Raw genomic sequence first — 19,780 nt, forward strand, 5'->3', positions numbered from 1 at the left:
TTAGACTTTGGCCTTTAGCCGTGATTGCTCAATTCAGCGATACAATATATAACAATAACAATAATATTGTTAAATATATAGTTGCTGGTAACCATTTTACAAAAAGCTTACAGAACAATGGAAATGCAAGTGGACAGGTTGGTGGTGAGCTGCTTTCCTGCCTAATTACAATCATGACTCAAAGTCTAAATCTGACTCAAATTCTTCCTACAGTCTATTATGGCTTTCCAGCCACCCATATGGAGAATAACATTAGAATAACTCTCTAAGACAACCTGTTGAGCCATTTTTGAACCGTTTATACACTCATACCATAAACTGTCTTGACAAAAGATAATAGCATTATCTAAAAGATTATTTTTTGTGTGTAAGCTAAAGCAGGCATGCTCAACTGGAGGGGTCGCGACACAGACCTGTTTTCAGTTTGTCACAGGTCTTTGGTAGAGACAGCCATGACATCCGCGAACGAATCATGTCTTTTCAACAATTCCTTTAAATGAACGATGAGAACTAATTCGCAGCTGCGAGCTGTTCTTACCCACGCATCTCAATAAATTAGAATAAAGGCTCAGAAAGTTCTAGAATTGAGCGTGAACCAGTGGTTTACTATACTGAACTTTTTGACAATTTTTCACATTTTCAGAGGATACTGAGTTTACTTGGCTGTCATCAAACTTGAAAACTACATTCTTTCAAATATTCACTCCAACTTGCTAATTGGGTAAAATTGTTAAGTTTCATTAATGTTCATGTTAAAGGTTAAATAACTGTTAATACTGTACATTTGAATCTGAAAAAAATAATTTCTCTACCAACTGTATGTGGTTTCTTACGTTTTTCTTATTTGCTGTTTTATTATTATTTTACTTATTTATTACTGATTGATTGAATATTTGACCAATATGATGACCAATTAGGGTCGCTACTTGTCCTTAAGGGGTGTCTTTTAGGAGTGAGTCCCACAGCCAAATTAGTTGAGAACCACTGAGCTAACACTTGTAATCCTGAACCACTGCACTCAAGAGCATACACATTTGTCAAAACACAAACCCCTACTGTGTTGCATGTGCTCTCATTGTTCTGATGTACACACCACAGTAGCCTTGTTCATGCCCGGTTGGATTGACTTGAAATTTCTCACACAGGTCAATGCACTCCACAAAACGTTAACTTAAGCAGAATTATCATAAAATTTGCTACATATCTTTCAGGGACCGATAAGCATTGGATTGCACAGATAAGAGTGGATGAAAAACGGGCTGCATGGCAGAAAAAGTGGTTAGCACGCAGGCCTCACAGCTAGGAGACCCGAGTTCAATTCCACCCATGGCTATCTCTGTGTGGAGTTTGCATGTTCTCTGGGTACTCCGATTTCCTCCCATATTCCAAAAACATGCCAGGTTAATTGGTGACTCCAAATTGTCCATAGGTATGAATGTGAGTGTGAATGGTTGTTTGTCTATATGTGCCCTGTGATTGGCGGGCGACCAGTCCAGGGTGTACCCCGCCTCTCGCCCGAAGACAGCTGGCATAGGCTCCCTCGTGAGGAAAAAGCGGTACAAAATGAATGAATGAATGAATATTACTACCTGGGTGACAGGCTTAAATATAAAAAACACATCTTTATAGCCTTTGTATTTGATCTTATTACACTGATTGTACCTAATGTATTTTTACCGTTGGTAAGTCACCATAATGACCCTTACGCCATTCCCCGTTATTTGCACAGGATAGGTGAGAGTGTTAAAATCACCTTACAAATGAGCTTATAGTCGAAGCCTCTGCATCATGTTACTTACCAAAGACTCTTCAAATGCCTGATAGGGAATAATGAGGTAGAAGCACAACTTTTACGACAGACTTCATGTAGCGTGTAGACATTTTACTGTGATACAGCAGAGCCACTGTTGCTGGGACTGATGCTGCTTTACGAGGCATGCCCCCACGAAAGCAGCAGGAAATCAAGCGAGGAGATTTAATTTGAACAAGCTGTGGGAAGTGGCTTACACATCCCAAATGCTTATAATATATAGCTACAAAAACTTGGCTTTCCCTCAAAAGGGAAATTTTACTACAGCAGTTTGTAATCTCCTTAATGTGGGTAGAATATGGAAATGTTTGACTACATCCTGAGTGCAAGGATAGCTGATTTTGATGGCTTTTGTTGCAAATTTCAAGCAATTATTGCTTCGATTTTAAAGCCTTTTTTGTGTGTTGGGTATCACTGTCTTGTGTTGTGTTAAATTATGAACGGCTGCGTCCAATCTGAAGATACTGCCACGTAACACTGGGAGGACAGTGATGCAACATAAACATGATGTGCAAGAAAGGAAAAGATGATGGGTTAAAGGGTTGCAGACAGCTCAGCCTGACTTGACTCAAAGACTAGTTTTAATGTGAGGTGGAACAGAGTGCAACATGGTTTGGCTCGTACCTGGAGAATGTATTCCTGGCGTAGTGCATGATACTGTCAAAATCATAGACTTCTCCCAAAGAATCCACTTCTCCTGGCTCCATTTTCAAAAAGTTGTACTCCTGTCCTGTGAAAAGAGCAAAAGGAGAAAGTTCGGTTAAGCTCTATAAGTGTTTGAATGCACACTCACTAACATTATTACAGGGAAATTAGCAATTAGATCTAATATACAGTAAAAAGCTACTGTAACTTTGATTGGCTGATGTTTTTCTTGCAATTGTGGTCAAATAAAGTGTGGTGCCACCTTATTTACTTCCATGTGCAGGGTCAAATAAATAGAGTCTGACCTCACTGCAATAATGTCTACCTGGTTGAATGTTGTCTCTGATAATGCTGACATGTTCATCTCGATCAGGCCGTGTGTGTTCGTGCCAGAACCCAATCACATGACCCAACTCGTGCACTACGATTCCAAACTTGTCACAGTTCTTGCCAATAGATATAGCTTGGGGGCCTCCTCCACGCCGACCCACATAAGAACAGCACCTGTAAATTCAGAAGCACACACACAGAAAGAATAGGATCATCATGTCTGGACTTAATTTAATGGTGAATATATATATATATATATTTTTTTTTTAAAAGGAGGCTTTTCGGATGAACACACACATGTGCCTTATGTCAATAATCACTCCTGTGTTTTATAAGGGACTGACATGAGGAACATGCCCAGATAGAGAGGAGACATTCATTCATTTGTTGGTCTACCACTGCAGATGTTGATGGTGCAGCTCTCCCTCCCTGCCTGACATTAAAGGTTCATTGAGGGTGTATGGATGTGGGCACACACTTCGTGGCCCCGCAAGCCAGACGGCCGCTCTCTAATTACCACAGGCTTCAGCCAGTCTCTCCTGAGACACGCCTTGAACTTTGCAAAGGACAGAGGGGGGCCTGCTCAATATGCCGCAGAGTCAGGCATTCCCGCTGGCAACCGCTGCCGCCTGCGTGGATAATGCCATCCCTGTTGCTCCCGCAGGGTCGGTTACCAAGCTAAAAATGGCTAGCAACAGTTGACTGGGAAAAGTTCAGTTTAATGAACGGTGTTCACTTTTTGTGCTCAATGATATATACTACTGATCAAAATCCTACGACAAGTTTGCAAGACTTTACAGGAGGTTTTAAGTACAACTTCAAACTGCAAAAAGAAGAAATGGGAGTCGGATCCAAAAATATTTAAAAAAAAACATTAAAATGTAACAAAGTTCATCAGTTGATCAGAGGACCATAGTTCCATCCATTACTGCTTATCTTCACTAGAGTTGCGGGGGCATGCTGGAGCCTATCCTAGCGGACGTCGAGCGAGAGGCGGGGTAAGGTTTTATAAACCTTACCATCCATACCATGTTCTCCTTTGGGTTTAGATCAGGGGAACACACAATATGGTCAAAAAGAGTTGCTGTTCACTCTTGTTATTCCTCTGAAAGAATTTGGTTGTTGGGAACTTCAGCGTTGTCCTGTTTAAAAAGTCAGTAATTACCACACAAACGAGGGCCTCCATTTTGATGTCCCTACACAACCTGAACCTCAATTGTTCCATTAAAAAGAAAAAGCACCCCAGATCATGATGGGCACCCCTCCACTGTGTAGTGTAGAAAACATCTCTGTCGGGATCTCCTTGTCGTGCCAGTAACATTGAAAGCCACAATCAGAGAATCAGAGAATAAAACCTTCTTCCACCTTTCAATGTCCAATGTGTGGAAATTTGGTGGCCTTGAAGGAGACGATGCCTTTTAAGATGCTTCTGTTCTTAAAACCCTTCTCTCACAGATGCCATGTGATGCTTATTCGACTGCACTCTGCACCAGTAACAACCTTCATTTGGGGCCATTCCATTTCATTCTGTGCCGGATCCTGCGACTCAGGGCCAGTGACGTTTTTGGGTCTATCACGTTTTATCAATGGCATGCTGCCAGGGGCCATGCTCATGCAGCTCAACAATCTGACCGCAGTCAAAGAGAGAAAGCTTTTTTGCCTTTGACATTAGGAGATCATGATAGTGTGAATGAACAGAATATACATTTTTTTGTCTTTTAAAGCCTGTGGTCTTAAACTCTCTATCAGCTGATGACCCGCCCATTTCACTTCAATGGCGGTTTGTAATAAATATACTCAAAAAAGTTTTTGTCTCACTCCCATTTCTTATTTTTTGCATTTGGAAGCTCTACTTAGAACTTTCTTAAGATGTGAAAAATGTAAATTCTTGTAAATGTGTTGAGTCAGGCGTCAAAATGTGTGTGTGATATTTGAGTGATTCACATTCATTACATTTTTTAGCACTTATCCGATTCAGGATCACAGGTAAGCTGGAGTCTATCCTAGTTGACTTTGGGTAAAAAAGTGGAGTACACCCTGGACTGGTCACCAGCCAATCACAGGACACATAAAAATCAATAAGAGGTATGTGTTTGAAGAGTAGGATGAAACAGGAGGACCTGGAGGAAACCCACATTCAACATTCAAACGGTCCAACCCAACATTGCTCAAACATAGCAGACATTTTTATCTTAAACGCATAAAAGCCGGACACTGGATGCTGTGTTCAAAATAGTGCTAAATTGAAAGCCCAGTCTCTTAGCAACTACAAACTCCCTCTGAGTATCTGTTTAAATGCTGAGTGGACAATGTGAACATCAATAAAATGGGGTAAACAGGGCTTGGGCAAAGGGTGCGGAAGTCTCGCTGCTGCGTGCAGTGGTGTGCAACATGCATGACACAAGAGCTCAGTGACTGATGCACTGCGATGAAGAGATACAGGAAACATTCCTGGCCACTGAATGGGCCGCCTCTGTCGGACTGCCCTCACACACAGACTGTGAACAGACAAACAATGGTGAAAAGGCTGCCGAGCAGGGAGCAAGGAAAAGCACATAGGCGTTAAATCATTAGCTGTAGCTAAAGTCGGCTCAGCAGAGGCTGAGTAGAGCTTTTGCAGAGCCAAGAACCCCACTGACTCACCCACATGGTCGGTAGGTGAAGACAATGTAGCTCTCCTCCTGTGTCCTCTCAATAAAGGTCACACAGGTGTGCTTCTCCCAGTGCCGCATGGCTTGGCGGAATATAGCTCGCTGGCTGCCTGAATAGGACCAAACACAGGGTGAGATCACGCATGTGGGGACACACACATCGAGGGGGGAAAAAAAAAGTAAAACGTAGCATACATGGTCATTAAGTCATAAAAATGACATATTTACTTGCTGAGCTAACGTCTCCTCATCTGGTTTAATCATAGAAAACATACCTACATCCTCTTTGGTGTTCATTCATTTACTCGCTATGGTGAAGTGACTTAGATCTTAACCTTACAAACAGGATTGTTACATATACAGCAATACCTTCCATCAAGATTAATATTCATGAGATTCATACATTCATTCATTTTCTACTGCTTTTTCCTCACGAGGGTCGCGGGGGTGCTGGAGCCTATCCCAGCTGTCTTTGGGCGAGAGGCGTGGTACACCCTGGACTGGTCGCCAGCCAATCACAGGGCACATATAGACAAACAACCATTCACACTCACATTCATACCTATGGACAATTTGGAGTCGTCAATTAACCTAGCATGTTTTTGGAATGTGGGAGGAAACCGGAGTCCCCGGAGAAAACCCACACATGCACGGGGAGAACATGCAAACTCCACACAGAGATGGCCGATGGTGGAATTGAACCACTAACCACTTGACCGCCATGCCGCCCGAGATTCATACATTTGCTATATAAAAGTCTAACACTTACCACTAAAATTACCGCTGATGACATATGGAATAACACCTTCAGGCCAAACACGCTCCGGTCTAGATGTGGCGGCTCGTTTTCTACGCCGGGAGCCTTGTCTGTTTTGGCTATTTTGATTGGTTGACCCTGAAAATGAAAGAGGAAACTACAGAATTAATTCCACACAGGAAGGTAAGACTGCAATACAGTTTGATATACAGTCATGGAAAAAAAATGATTACACCATCCTGGGGCGATAAATAAATAAATCACACAATAAATTAAAATGAACTTGATCATTTTGCTGACCTTAACACATTGCCATGTGCATGTGTGTCTGATTTCCTCGTCTCCCACCTCCAAACAGGCAGGAAGGGAGTTCACTGTGTATTTGTTTCAGCAATATTGTGCATTATATGTATAGTATATATGGTGTTGTATACATGTATTTTTCTTAAAAGTAATGGTAATCAAAATATGAATAAATCTGAACAAACTTTGATGAGCTACTTGAACATATTTTCTGCTAAATTGCTGTGAGAACATTCATTATTTCATAATGATGTCGGTATGCTGCAACATTGAAAAGTTAGCACGAAAACAATCCTGGTCATCCAATTTCATCGATTGCTAAAGTAGGCAATTCACAGTTGCCATGACAATGACAAAAGACTCAATTCTCCTTTTTATAAGTCAGTGTGCCATCAATACAATTTTAAAGCTGTTATTTCAAGACAAAGTGTCTCATTTATTGAGCTTCCATTAAGGGCCAGAAACTAGAAAATTGAAGAATAATGGGCACCTGCATTTTATTAAACCTTTAAAAAACTGAATTAAGCATTTAGTAAATATAATAAAGAAAAAAACATGCCAGCTTCATGTCAGAGGTGACAAAGCAAATAGCTTGTAATTGTTGTGATTATTTTAGAATATGCCACGGGTTAATAAAATACTACCTGTGGTCCACAAATGGCTCAGATTTTTTAAAGTTATCTTAATAAGAGTCATGAGTCTTCTTGACTCAGGTACCATGCTTCTGAAACAAATCCAAAGAATAAATCAAGTCTCATCCTGTGGTTCATGGTAAAGGTATTCTTAAACCTGCATCAGCACTTTTTTTCAACTCACATATCCCCCCCAGTAAAAAAAAATTGCAGGTCACAGCATGAGTGTGCAAGTTGGATCATGCACAACTGTACTTTATAGAAATGTGAAACTCACAGCTGTTACCCAAGTCGTGTTTTTCAATTTAGGAACACCTTTTACACGACAAAAGCCAGCAATTAGTACCGCACATGGTTGTTCGGTTGTAATGACGAGGTGTAAGAATGTAATTTTTGTGAGAAAACGCCTGCAAACTTTCACTGACAGTTTAGTTAGCGGCTGTACCAAATCACCTGTGCAAATGTTTTTTTTAATCAAGAGTAGCAACAGAAGTCGTTTTGAACTGTAGATTCTGTGTGTCGGTGTACCTGTATTTGTTTGATTAACAGTCTGGACTGTTCTGGTGGCTAAATCTATTATTCTATCCACTTTAAATGATCGTAGGTCCTCCTCATCCAGCGCTATGTCTCCCAGAAAGGCAACTGTAACAGACAAAACAGAAATGGCATAGTTCAGATGACTGTAAAGTAGAACTCCACATTGTGAAACTTGGTTTAGAAGCACCACTCGCCTGAGGCTTTTCCTGCTGTTCAGACTGAGTGGGCTGCATGGATGGCTTGTCAACATACAAAAATACAAAAAACTTCACTCATTCCTTACTTACTGTGACACAGAAATAGAGACGTGAATTTTAGCAGGAAGGCTGTCTTGTCTGGGCTCCAAATTATAGGATAGAAACGTAAGCAACATATTACACTTGGACGGGGGGTGCAGCTATGTGATATGAAAATAAAAAGTACAAACTCAGAAACCTGCCTCGTCCACACAATTAATGGAGGCAAGTTCAGACTGGATTCACCAAATGACTGCACACTGTGTGCTTGGATAGTTAATGAGAGCCATCAAATATGATATGACACATTGACACTGCCTCCATGGAGTAATATGGGGCACCTTGAACATGTATTAGCTCTTTAATGAGGCCAAGGAGAGGGGAAAAATAACCAAACAGTCCCACTTTACGAGGAATGTGCTTTATGGGATTCCTTACTAAATGCCCCATTTCTATGCAGGAAAGGCTCAGGGTTCTCTCCGCAGAGACAAGGCGCTCGCTTTAACAAGCTTTTAACACCAGCACGTTTCCAGAATTTATGGCCCGATTTGTATGCAGGCATCGGTGGGGGGAGTGGGGGCTGTTGGAGGTGGCGGGGGTGTTCGGGTTTAAGCCGAGGGGGTGAGAAGGCAAAGTAGCTGTTGTGAAATCCATGTAGGATGGGAGACGTATGGGAGATGGCACGGTGCTTCTACCTGCATCACTGTTGGGAATAGGGTGGCCAGATGTGGAGCATAAAGAAAATGCTAGCCTTCTCCGTGTGCATTTACAGCCAAGACCAGAGAACCATGAAACTGAGAACTTAATGAGGGATTTATGGACGTGACATCAGCCAGTCCACCTGACCTTTAGTGTTAGCTACCGCCACCATCTTTGTTACAACATGTTGCCCTGTTAAGGATTGTTTCTTAAACTAATTTTCAGGCTTGAAAATTATTTATTCAACCACTAACCAAAGTTAAGTTCAGCTTTCTTCCATTAGAATCCACTGTAGCTTTAAATACAGGTTTACCTTTTCGTCCTATTCAGTTTCTTCACTGTAATCAACCAACCAAGAGACACCAGAATAGGGCTAATGAACCACGACAGTTCAGGTCACATATTTAGGAATTTGGAACACAATAAAATAGTTACTCAACCATACTACTTGGTGGAAAACAAGGCTAAAAAGAACCTTCATTGATTTGACCTTCAAGCTGAGCTTCCCCGGCTACTTTGTATCTATTCAGAATTAAATGGGCTCTCCTTAGCTGCAGAACTGCTGAACAAATTGGCAGATAACTGTGACCTACGGGATGTTGTGAACGCGGCAGCAATGGTGGCCTGAGGGGAAATCCTATATGGTTTCACGGCTTAGCGGGGACCACAATAATCAAGAGTCAAGAGTAAATACAAGGCAGTCATCTGCCCTGCAGCCGTATAGGGTACATGTGGTTGAATGACAGTGTTTGGGATGAGGGGCTAATGACAGCAATAAGCAAAGGTGTAGAGGTTGATGACAAGACAGGACAGGCTTAAATTCCAAAGGTCATTATGGAGCCTCTCATTGGAGCTCAGGCTAAATAAATAGAAATTTAAAATCAGCACTCCTGTGTATGCATATTGACAGTGATTGCCGATGACAACATTGACAAGGAGAAGCTACCAGATGACAGACGGACATGTTTGTCTTTGCATTTTTATTGGATTCTGAGAACGGAGTGTTAAAAAGAACAAGTTGTACGATGAGCTATCCAATCCAAGTGTTTAAAAGTGCAAATAAAACCAAAACAAAGAAATTCATTACTGAATGAGGATAAACCAGAATTTGAGGACAGGCCCTGTGACATGTAGGGTCAGTTTGCGCCATTTCAGAATGCTGTATTCCACCCCCAAAAATACAAAATCAAAACAGGCACAGGGCAGGCACCCAAGCCGATGAGGTTCACATCGGGCTGTGCACTCTGCCCATGGCCAAGTACCAATCATCCGCCACAGCGGCGGAGACAGGCTCCCTAATCCGTCGTGTCATTGTTCCCAGACAACAGCGGAGATAGAAGTGAGCAAATGAACGACCAGGCAGCATTAGAACTCATTTCCCCCAGGCACAGCAGTCGTCCTGGAGACGCTGTTGCAGGTTTTATAGCAAGACTCGCAGGGATTGCGAATTAATCCCCTTGTCTCCTCGCTTTAATTATCTACAGACACACGATTTTAGGAATCACAACTGTGGTCTGGGATTGAGGACAAGCTATGCAGAAAGGTGATAAACCCATATAGATACAAAGCCCTGTAATGATGATAAGTATAAATACAGATGAAGTGTCATGTGTTACACTGCAGATTATAGCCCTGCACAGATGGCTTCCCAAACATTCCTCATTACCTAAATGACAGCAGCTGTAATTATAATACTAATATCAATAAAGATTGGTAGTGTGCTTGAGGGTTATTTGGTCCTGCTATGGTTCACACATCCCCATCGAGTTAAACAAAACAACATTCATGTATTCATGCCATTTAAGTCAAACTACATTCATGTTTTCTGGTTATTTTTTTTCCAGTTAATCTAGACCGTCATAATCCGTCTCATCTCAGTCCCCCCTCCAACTCTCAACATATCTAGTCAGATTATACATGAGATCTCAATCAAATTAATCCCATTGATTCATGTAATGCCCTAGTCTCGACCTCTGCAGTGTCAAAGACACCAGGATTCCCATTAAATCCCCTTCTTTGAATACCAGACCGTGACATCTGCCACCAAAACCTGCACAAACATCAATACTCTGCTTATACAGACATCAGCACCAGTCTATATTTAGAAGGACTGTTAAAACTCCTCGGTGCTCTTCACTTGCAGTCTTTCTGCATGCAAGACTGACTGATGAAGGATGAGAAAGCCAGGCCAATATGTAAGCCAGGAATGCATCACAATACCCTGGCACCGCCTTTCACAGCCTGTGTTTGGTAACAAACGCTGCATTTGAATCCCAATGGAAGCCAGCTGTGTATTGCGTTAAGGTGATTACCATTGGATGACAGTGTAAGTATCACTTTTCAGGGTCCGTTCTGTAGCAGGCCTGTCCGATAATTCCTGGCAAGTGGTGTCGATGTTGCCATACGCTGTACAGTACATTTAAGGATACAAAAAAACCAACACAATCCTTTCCTGGTTAACCTATGCTTTGTTTGGATTTCAAACAATATTTCTGGCAGGAAATAGTGGAATTTTATATCATCCAATCTCGAATTTTGGCAGTTCTTAAACCCCACAAGCTGAACTGACTTGAAAATTCTCACATAGCTCAAAGTACTTAACAAAACACCGTCTGTAACTTAAAGGAAAACTGCCCTTTTTTGGAATTTTGCCCATGTGAAATTTGAACATGTACTTATTTCCCTTTTCTGTGCATTCTAATGAGGGAAAACAAGTATGAGGTAGCTAACAATGCACGTCATTGGGATTTATCGATTTTGCTGCTAAAGAAAAAAACACACAACAGTGTTCCATTTACATAACTGGCTTGTATATTAACAAAGCTACAACAATATTGTTATTTTAGCAGCTAACACAAAAAAAACATATTTATCTGGCGTAGTAACACAACGCCTCGCTGGCCGCTAGTCTCAGCATCATTCACAGGCGAAACAGATGCTCGTTTGCTGTCAGCATTTTTTACCTGAGGACTGGAGCACAGGTCTTGTGCTGGAAGACACAGCCATCCCAATGAGAGCGGACATTGGAAGTGTCTTCGTTGTTTCTACACTGCTTTTGTTGACTGAAGTAGAGTAGGCTCCTGGGCTTAATCTATGTGCCTAGGAACAATGTTTCTGTAATGTTTTAAATCATCTTAATGCACCAAGATACTGCAAGTATTACATGTTATCGTCAATTTACTTGTATGATCACAGCATGTATATCAAACGCTAAAATGTTTTTTTAGAGGGCTTTGTCGTAAACCGTTCTCTCTCATTATAATGCACAGAAAAGGGATATAAATATATTCATATTTCTCATAAGGATTTGGCGGTCGAGTGGTTAAAACATGCTAGGCTAATTGGCGACTCCAAATAGTCCAGGGTGTATCCCGCCTCTCGCCCAAAGACAGCTGGGATAGACTCCAGCACCCCCGCGACCCTCGTGAGGAAAAAGTGGTAGAAAATGAATGAATTAATGATTTGGATGATGGATTAAGTTTAAAGATAATTCCTTTAAAATTAGGGCTGGCCAAACTTTTTCCACCAAGGGCTGCATACAGAATAATTAAAGGATGTAGGATTCATTCATTTTCTATCGTTTATCTTCATGAGGGTTGCGGGGGTGCTGGAGCCTATCCCAGCTATCTTCAGGCGAGAGGCGGGGTACACCCTGTACTGGTCGCCAGCCAATCACAGGGCACATATAGACAAACAACCATTCACACTCACATTCATACCTATGGACAATTTGGAGTCGCCAATTAACCTAGCATGTTTTTGGAATGTGGGAGGAAACCGGAGTACCCGGAGAAAACCCACGCATGCACGGGGAGAACATGCAAGGATGTAGGATACTTATATATATATATAATATTATATATATATAAATCAAAAAAACTATTTACATATATTATATTAATATCAACATGCCAACTTTTTCTTTACATTGAGCGTTTTTGCACTATTTTTCCCTACAGGCCAGTAAAAAAAAACAATTTTCAGGCTGCACTTTGGACACCACTGCATTAAGGTGTTTCGCCGAATCTCCATGAACGTTGGTACACACTGGTACACACACCCTTAGGGGACAGACAAGCGCATTTTGTCAAATTTGGCTGAAGAACATGGTCGCCAACAAGCAAAACATCTTTGCAGAGGCATGTGCAGGACAACTAATTTCCCTGAAGTCACTTACCGTTTCTTTAATGATTATACAACTTGGAGTATATTACTTGAAGCTTATTACCCATACGGGGCACCACAAATGTCATCCAAGGACATGCGAAAACCTGTTTTTTTCAGCTCAACAGCTGTGATTGTCTCAGCAACACCTCACCTTGACATTTTCTAACAAGGCAATTTGAGCACAAGTGGTGGTAGAAGGAAGCTTATCTGCTTGTTTGAAGACACACGGTATAATTAGACAACAAGCTCTGGCTGAAGTCTCATCTGCCACAGTCGGAGTCGGAGCAATTATCTTGGTAAAAACGTACAGTCTCAGCCGCCACAGCTGCGAAGAAGGCTGTCACCGAGCTGCAGCCTCAATCTTAATGACTAAAAAAAAATGAGAGCGGACAAAGCTGCAAAAGGGCAAGCAGAAAGCAGCTATGTTCCTTTCAACATTTCACACTACATCAATCCCATTAGCAGATTGGATTCCGCGGCTCATCCCCACGCCTGATTAACGCCACACCTCAAGAGTCTGACCGACTCCCTCTAATGACTTATCTGGTTATGTGGGTGTTCTTGATAACATAATACAACCTTTGACCAAGACAGACTGCGGGGATTTTCTATTGTGAATAGTTTTAGACTATTTCCTATGGTGCAAATCCATGACGATTATCTTCTATTTATTCTGGCCATAAGGCTACCAAATCCAACAAAGCAGCCCCAGTGACTAATGAGAAAGAAATCAACAGTAAATAAGAAATGACTGTTAAGCTTCTCATTAAAGTAGGCTCATTAAGTATCTAAAACAACCCCCTCCCATCACACCCATCCATCAATCCAAAGCATTGCTTTTGCGTAGGCTCCGCACTTGGTACTAATGTGATGCAAGATTAGTTATTACTTAGCTCTGACGACAAACATATTGTTCCAACTAATGCACCGAGATCGTGCCAATAGATCGGCTCCCTAATCACATGAACCCTGCTGGGAGAGAAATGGCAGGGGTCCTGTCATGTAAAAAAAACACCCAGTGTGGGCTCGCCTCTATAGGGCCTGCATTCCATGATAAAAGAAAAGCATCTGCTTAACTGCTGCTTAAAGGCCCAATTGTGAAGTTCAGCAGATAGCCCCATCACATTTCCACAGCACGACCCAAGGAAGGAGCTGTATTGTCATCCGTTTGGAAAGCTGCCCTTTTTCCACACAAAATAGACGGAGAGGTGTTTTTCCTCCCTTACCGTGACATCTTTACTCGTTGTCTTTTTCATAAATAAGTAAGCTTGGAGATTTTTTTTTGAGGCAGCTTGATAAAAACAAAGAAAAAAAGCTCAGTGTGGATTTTTAGGAGACGAGACGTGACATGAGGCTCCCAAGTATTTCTTGTTCATACACTGTTATGATGGCAATATGAAAAGCAACAGTATATGGTCCAAAAATAATAATCTAATTGAATATAAAAGTATATAATCTTGGGCGGGATTTCAAAATAAATTGCACCAAGTCCTGAATTTGACTGTGAATGTGGTAACATGTTGAGTATATGACTTTATTACAGGCTCTTTAAACCTCTTAAAAACCGCAAGAGGGCGGCACGGCGGTCGAGTGGTTAGCGCGCAGACCTCACAGCGAGGAGACCAGGGTTCAATTCCACCCTCGGCCATCTCTGTGTGGAGTTTGCATGTTCTCCCCGTGCATGTGTGGGTTTTCTCCGGGTACTCCGGTTTCCTCCCACATTCCAAAAACATGCTAGGTTAATTGGCGACTCCAAATTGTCCATAGGTATGAATGTGAGTGTGAATGGTTGTTTGTCTATATGTGCCCTGTGATTGGCTGGCGACCAGTCCAGGGTGTACCCCGCCTCTCGCCCGAAGACAGCTGGGATAGGCTCCAGCACCCCCGCGACCCTTGTGAGGAAAAAGCGGTAGAAAATGAATGAATGAAAACCGCAATAACAGCAGTACATAGAGTACTGCATAAGAATGGATAGATGTTTTATGTTCTGTGAGGAGGGGAGGCTCACTTTCCTATACTTTTCAAACCCCCTAATTTAGAAGGACCGTTAATATACTCAAGGTTGTATGCACATTGAAATGGCCACTTTGTCAGTCTTGGTCTGCAATACCACTTTGTTCCTCCACGTGTGATAGAGAGTCCCTGCTGCACAAAGGAGTTGCTGCTGGAGCACCTGGTGAACCTGTAGACCATATTGAATGGGGAGGCTGTCTGGAGTGTAGTATGTATATGAAGAACTAGCAGTGAAAATATTTTGACAATTGTTTATGTCTTACAGTGTGAGAGGTCTCTAAAGACATGACACAGTGCAAGACGTACAATAGATACACATGACCTTAACAAGCATTTATAGTTATTGAGAGGAAGTTTTTAAGAGGAAAAAAAAAACATAGTGGACACTGAGTGCGATTCAGAACAGCTGATTTTTTTAAACACCCCAAAGTGGAAAATGCAGCTGTCGTATATGAAAAAGACCAAACCAGGTCGAGTGCTGACCGCAAGAGGAATGACATAAGTCACTGTTTGTCTGCCTTCACCTTCCAGCCCTGCTTTCCTTTGGCACAAGGTGAATGACCTACAGTCAGCTACAGCTAGTCTGAGAGGAGGAGGTTGAGGAGAGAGAAGGGGGCTTGGAGAGGTGAGAAAACCAAATTTTATTTTTTTAAAAAAGGGAAAAAAGAAGAGAAGCGCTTCAGGTTGCCCTGTCTCGCCAAGACGGCACAGGAAGTAAATACATTTGTCAAAATCAACTCAAACACACCAGTACATTAAGTGGCAGTTAACAGAAATTGGTGAAAAAAAAACGGATGAACTGATAAAAACAATGATGGTCTACGAACACATGAACACCACGCCACTATAGGACTATTTCCCTCCAGCATAGTCACGTTATGTACCAACGTCTTCATTCAAATATCACCTGAACACCAGGAAAAAGTAGTGAAAAGCTGACAGCGTCATCCAGAAGGACAAGTATCTGGTCTTTCTTGTCATCACCAACTATAGAGCAGCTAAATACAATAACCTGCACATAAAGCTTTCCAGATCTTCCAGATTCTGCGCCTCTTTGTGCAGCGTTTCCATAGATTTCCTGCATCCAACGCAAAAACGGCCTGTTTAATTTATTCCACCCACACCCTGCCTCCAGGCACGCCTACTGCGCTGTGATTGGACTCCAGATGACTTCTGGATATGTAGATATGTGCTTACTGAGTACTGGCAGTATGCAGCCCATATAAGGATGTCTGGATTGCATTGATGTCACAAAACTCTCGGAACCGAACGTTTAAAGCCCTCCCAAACTTCTTTTAAGACTCACAAACCTCATTATCTGAAACTCTGGCGACGTTAAACACGAGAATACAATATTCATAGGCCAGAAAAGTGTATAAAGCAAAATGATAAAAGAAAAGATAAAGATGTATAAGAGTTAATAGTTTTTACTGTTATATAAATGAATAAATAGAGAACTAAGTGAAACAAAACAACACAAATGACAAGATAACATTTTTCCTTGGTTGTTGTTGGCTAAACGTATACAGTATACACACACACACAATATACATGTCAAAGCAGTCACTGTTGTCATGATTACCGAGTAGAGCAGGGCTGCTTCTCATCTATTTTTCATTTTGAGAAAATGAGTGGCGCTAATCTCCGTCTCATCTTGAATGTTTTCCTGGCATCCTGCCAAGTCTGACTTCCTAGTAACCGTGTGACATCCTAAAGAGATGGCATTACAGTAAACCTTGGATATATCGGACTCGGATATATCGGAAATTCGCTCACAACGGACAGATAAAAAAGAACCAATTTTTCTGTAATGCATTTCCAATAAAAATTAATTGCATATATCGGATTTTTTATAACGGATTTCGCCTATTTCGGACAAAATCTCCAGTCCCGTTCCAATGCATTTCCATTAAATTTCCCTCGCATATATCGGATGGCCGCATCGTGGTGCTCCGATTCGCCGAATCGTGACAGGCCGCTATACGACGTCATTTGCAGCGTTTGCAGCGTTGCCTGCGCGTCCAGGTACATTGGAAACATAGTCAAGGAAGTGCCTTTTTATAACGGATAAAATCCGATTTACGCATATACCGGATATAAATCCAATATATGCCTAAAACGGACATTTTCCGGTATACGCATATAACGGATTTCGCTTATATCGGACAAAACCAGTGGGAACAATTGAATCAGTACAGGTTTACTGTACTTCAGAGTGACGCCACCATTTGTATACCAATGAATGCATATTTGTATCATGGCATCTTTCATCGGATTTATATTTCATTCATTCATTTTCTACCGCTTTTTCCTCACGAGGGTCACGGGGGGTGCTGGAGCCTATCCCAGCTGTCTTTGGGCGAGAGGCGGGGTACACCCTGGACTGGTGGCCAGCCAATCACAAGGCACATATAGACAAGCAACCATTCACACTCACATTCATACCTATGGACAATTTGGAGTCACCAGAAATGGCCGAGGGTGGAGGATTTATATTTGAAAAACATAAATCCGAAAAGTAGGCAAAAGAAAAACTCACATAGTGTAGAAAACACAACAGGATTTTTCCGCTTGAGTCGTAGAAACCATGCAAGAAAAAGGGAAGCAGTGTTTCATGTGATGAGTAATGCCGGTAGATGTTAAGTATTAAGGTAGATGTTAAGTATTAAGAAGACAAACAGGTGGGTGTTGGGAAAGGTCATGAGTATGTGACCATCACCCCGCCTCTAGTCTCCAGATGTGTCCACATGAAGCAACCAGACGTCATCTCGATTACGAATTATGATAACATCCTCCCAATAGAGCCGTGCCCTGACATGACACAAACACAGCATCAGTGACCCCCGGAACAGGACATCATGTCCAGTAAGTCGATATATATAAACAACATGTGCACAGTCACACATGACAACATTAAACAATGAAGCATTAACAGGAAGTAGCCTCTTCGCTGGCTGTGGACATCTACAAGCCAATCTTGGTTATGTTTATGCAAAGCTACCATACACTCATTTTCATGCTGAAGCTTTAAGTAATGTTTTCTACCAAGTTGCCACACCAGGAATGGTCACATGCATAATAAGTAAGGATGCTAGAGGTCATTTTGTAACATGAATACTTTCAGCAGATGGAAAAAAAACAATCCCCTAAAGGGATTTGGCAAGACATGGAGTTCATCTGCAGGAAAATGATTAAATGATAAGTCAGATGTGCCAAATAATGTGAAGGTATTTATACATCATCCACAGCAGACATTTTTAAATTTTTAAAAGTTTTCCCATCAGTAGAGTCTACGGAGCTGTATGGTCACATTTAGAGGAATACATGCTGGCCAAAAATGAACTTTCCAACAAACAGAAACTTTTTTGGTGTGTGTGTGTGTGTATGTGAGAAGCTTGGCCTTTCCTCCTTTAAAAGTCCACAAAGTCTGCCACTTAATGCCAAACAAATGCACACAATATCCCTTGGAGCCTGGAGCACTGACATCTTCCTCTCCAAACAAACACAGTCGTGGCATGTTTGCACGTACAATGAGACACATTTCAGTAAACACACACATACACACAAAAGGAGATTCAAAATCTCAATTTACCAGCTTTGCAGGGATCTTTATAGTCGAGCACATCTGATGTGGCAGTGGATTCCACGAAGTAGCCCGGATCGATCGCCTCCAAATCGATGGCCAATATCACGCCGAGGAAGGGTAGGAGAAGCAAACATCTCGCCGTGAGATCCATGATTGCGGTGGGGGGAGACGGCCAAATGCGAGGGATAAAGGTAAAGGAAGAGAGGGGACACAGATAGAGAGAGAGGCAAGGAGAGAGAGAGAGAGAAATGGGAGGTTTTTGGGGAAACGAGATCCATCCGGAGGGCGGGTTTAAATCCAACCTCTCTCCGGTGTCTTCTTGGCTCTGGAGGGGGGAGTGATTTCTGTCCTCCAGCTGGAGCTCCAGGCTACTGCCGAGAACTGCTGGAGAAACTTTGATGATATGGCAGCTAGCTCCATGGGGGCGGTGAAAAGACCTCCTTTTTCCTGGGTGCATTTTTATTGCTCTCTAATGAGAGAATATTTATGTGTTAATGTTGTCCATCTATTGATTCTAACACCAACATTAAATTGACTTCAGTCATAACAGCTAGCTTAAATGCAAGTGCTTTTAGCTCTTTGCTAAGCTAAAGTAGCGAGCGTTTTTAAACTACAAGAACAAGAGTAAATTTAAGGACAAAATGTGATTAAGTTTGTTAAAAAATAAAAATCTGACCCTTATGTTTCTTTCTCAAGCAAAAAAAACATACAAGACTTGACCGTTGCAATACACAGAACGCGACCGTAGCACATTAAATAATTTTTGGCGCCACTTGTCGGTCATAAAGAACATTGCAAGCTGAGGTCAGATTGTCAAAGCATGGCACAGTGATCCTTGTCACTAACATATGCGACCCTCAGAAAAGGTTTAGACACCCCTACCTTAGAAAATATTACCACTCATATTTTCTGCTTTCTCACTATAGGAACGAAAAAATATATTTTGCCTTTGAGCATATCTAGAATTTAGCTTTAAATGTGTTTTCTTTATTTTTCTCAAGCTGCTATGGCTCCCATGATGTTTTCTGGTAAGAACATTTTAAGGCCTGTATATAACGTTCATGACAAAAAATATTATTGCTTGCACTATTCATGATCAATTATAGATAGACTTATAGTATGATAGTTTCAGGATTTTGTTTTTTTTAAACTTACTTACCTGATGTTTAAGAGTATAATGGGTGTTTGCATAAGATAGGGCTTGGGTCGACAGTTTTCCTCATCCAACCATTATCTGTACAGCCTGTACCGGACTGGTTGACAGCCAATCGCATTTGCAGAATGCCAATTTCTGTCACTGAATTTCTAAATTATAATGACTTTTTTTTTTGCAATTTTAGTAATTTCCTAAACCAGCTGTTTTGAGTGCTATTTTTGGCGAAAAACAGTCGACCTGAATTGAAGGATGCATAAA

The 19,780-nt window shown here is 41.6% G+C and overlaps 1 protein-coding gene across 1 annotated transcript in view; it reads right to left on the reverse strand.

Annotated features, from left to right (window-relative positions):
- Positions 1-18,737, reverse strand: part of bmp1a (bone morphogenetic protein 1a) — a 33,854-nt gene extending 15,117 nt beyond the window's left edge. Inside the window, exons 1-6 of the mRNA XM_058070107.1 lie at positions 18,373-18,737; positions 7,657-7,770; positions 6,206-6,331; positions 5,429-5,546; positions 2,781-2,959; positions 2,435-2,540 (exon numbers count right to left, since the gene is read on the reverse strand). Coding sequence (XP_057926090.1) covers positions 2,435-2,540; positions 2,781-2,959; positions 5,429-5,546; positions 6,206-6,331; positions 7,657-7,770; positions 18,373-18,517 — 788 coding nt within the window. The 5' untranslated portion in view covers positions 18,518-18,737. The remainder of the gene's footprint in view (positions 1-2,434; positions 2,541-2,780; positions 2,960-5,428; positions 5,547-6,205; positions 6,332-7,656; positions 7,771-18,372) is intronic.
- Positions 18,738-19,780: the final 1,043 nt, after the last annotated feature.

Source organism: Doryrhamphus excisus, chromosome 4 (assembly GCF_030265055.1).
Source record: "Doryrhamphus excisus isolate RoL2022-K1 chromosome 4, RoL_Dexc_1.0, whole genome shotgun sequence".
NCBI classification, from domain to species: Eukaryota; Metazoa; Chordata; class Actinopteri; order Syngnathiformes; family Syngnathidae; genus Doryrhamphus; species Doryrhamphus excisus.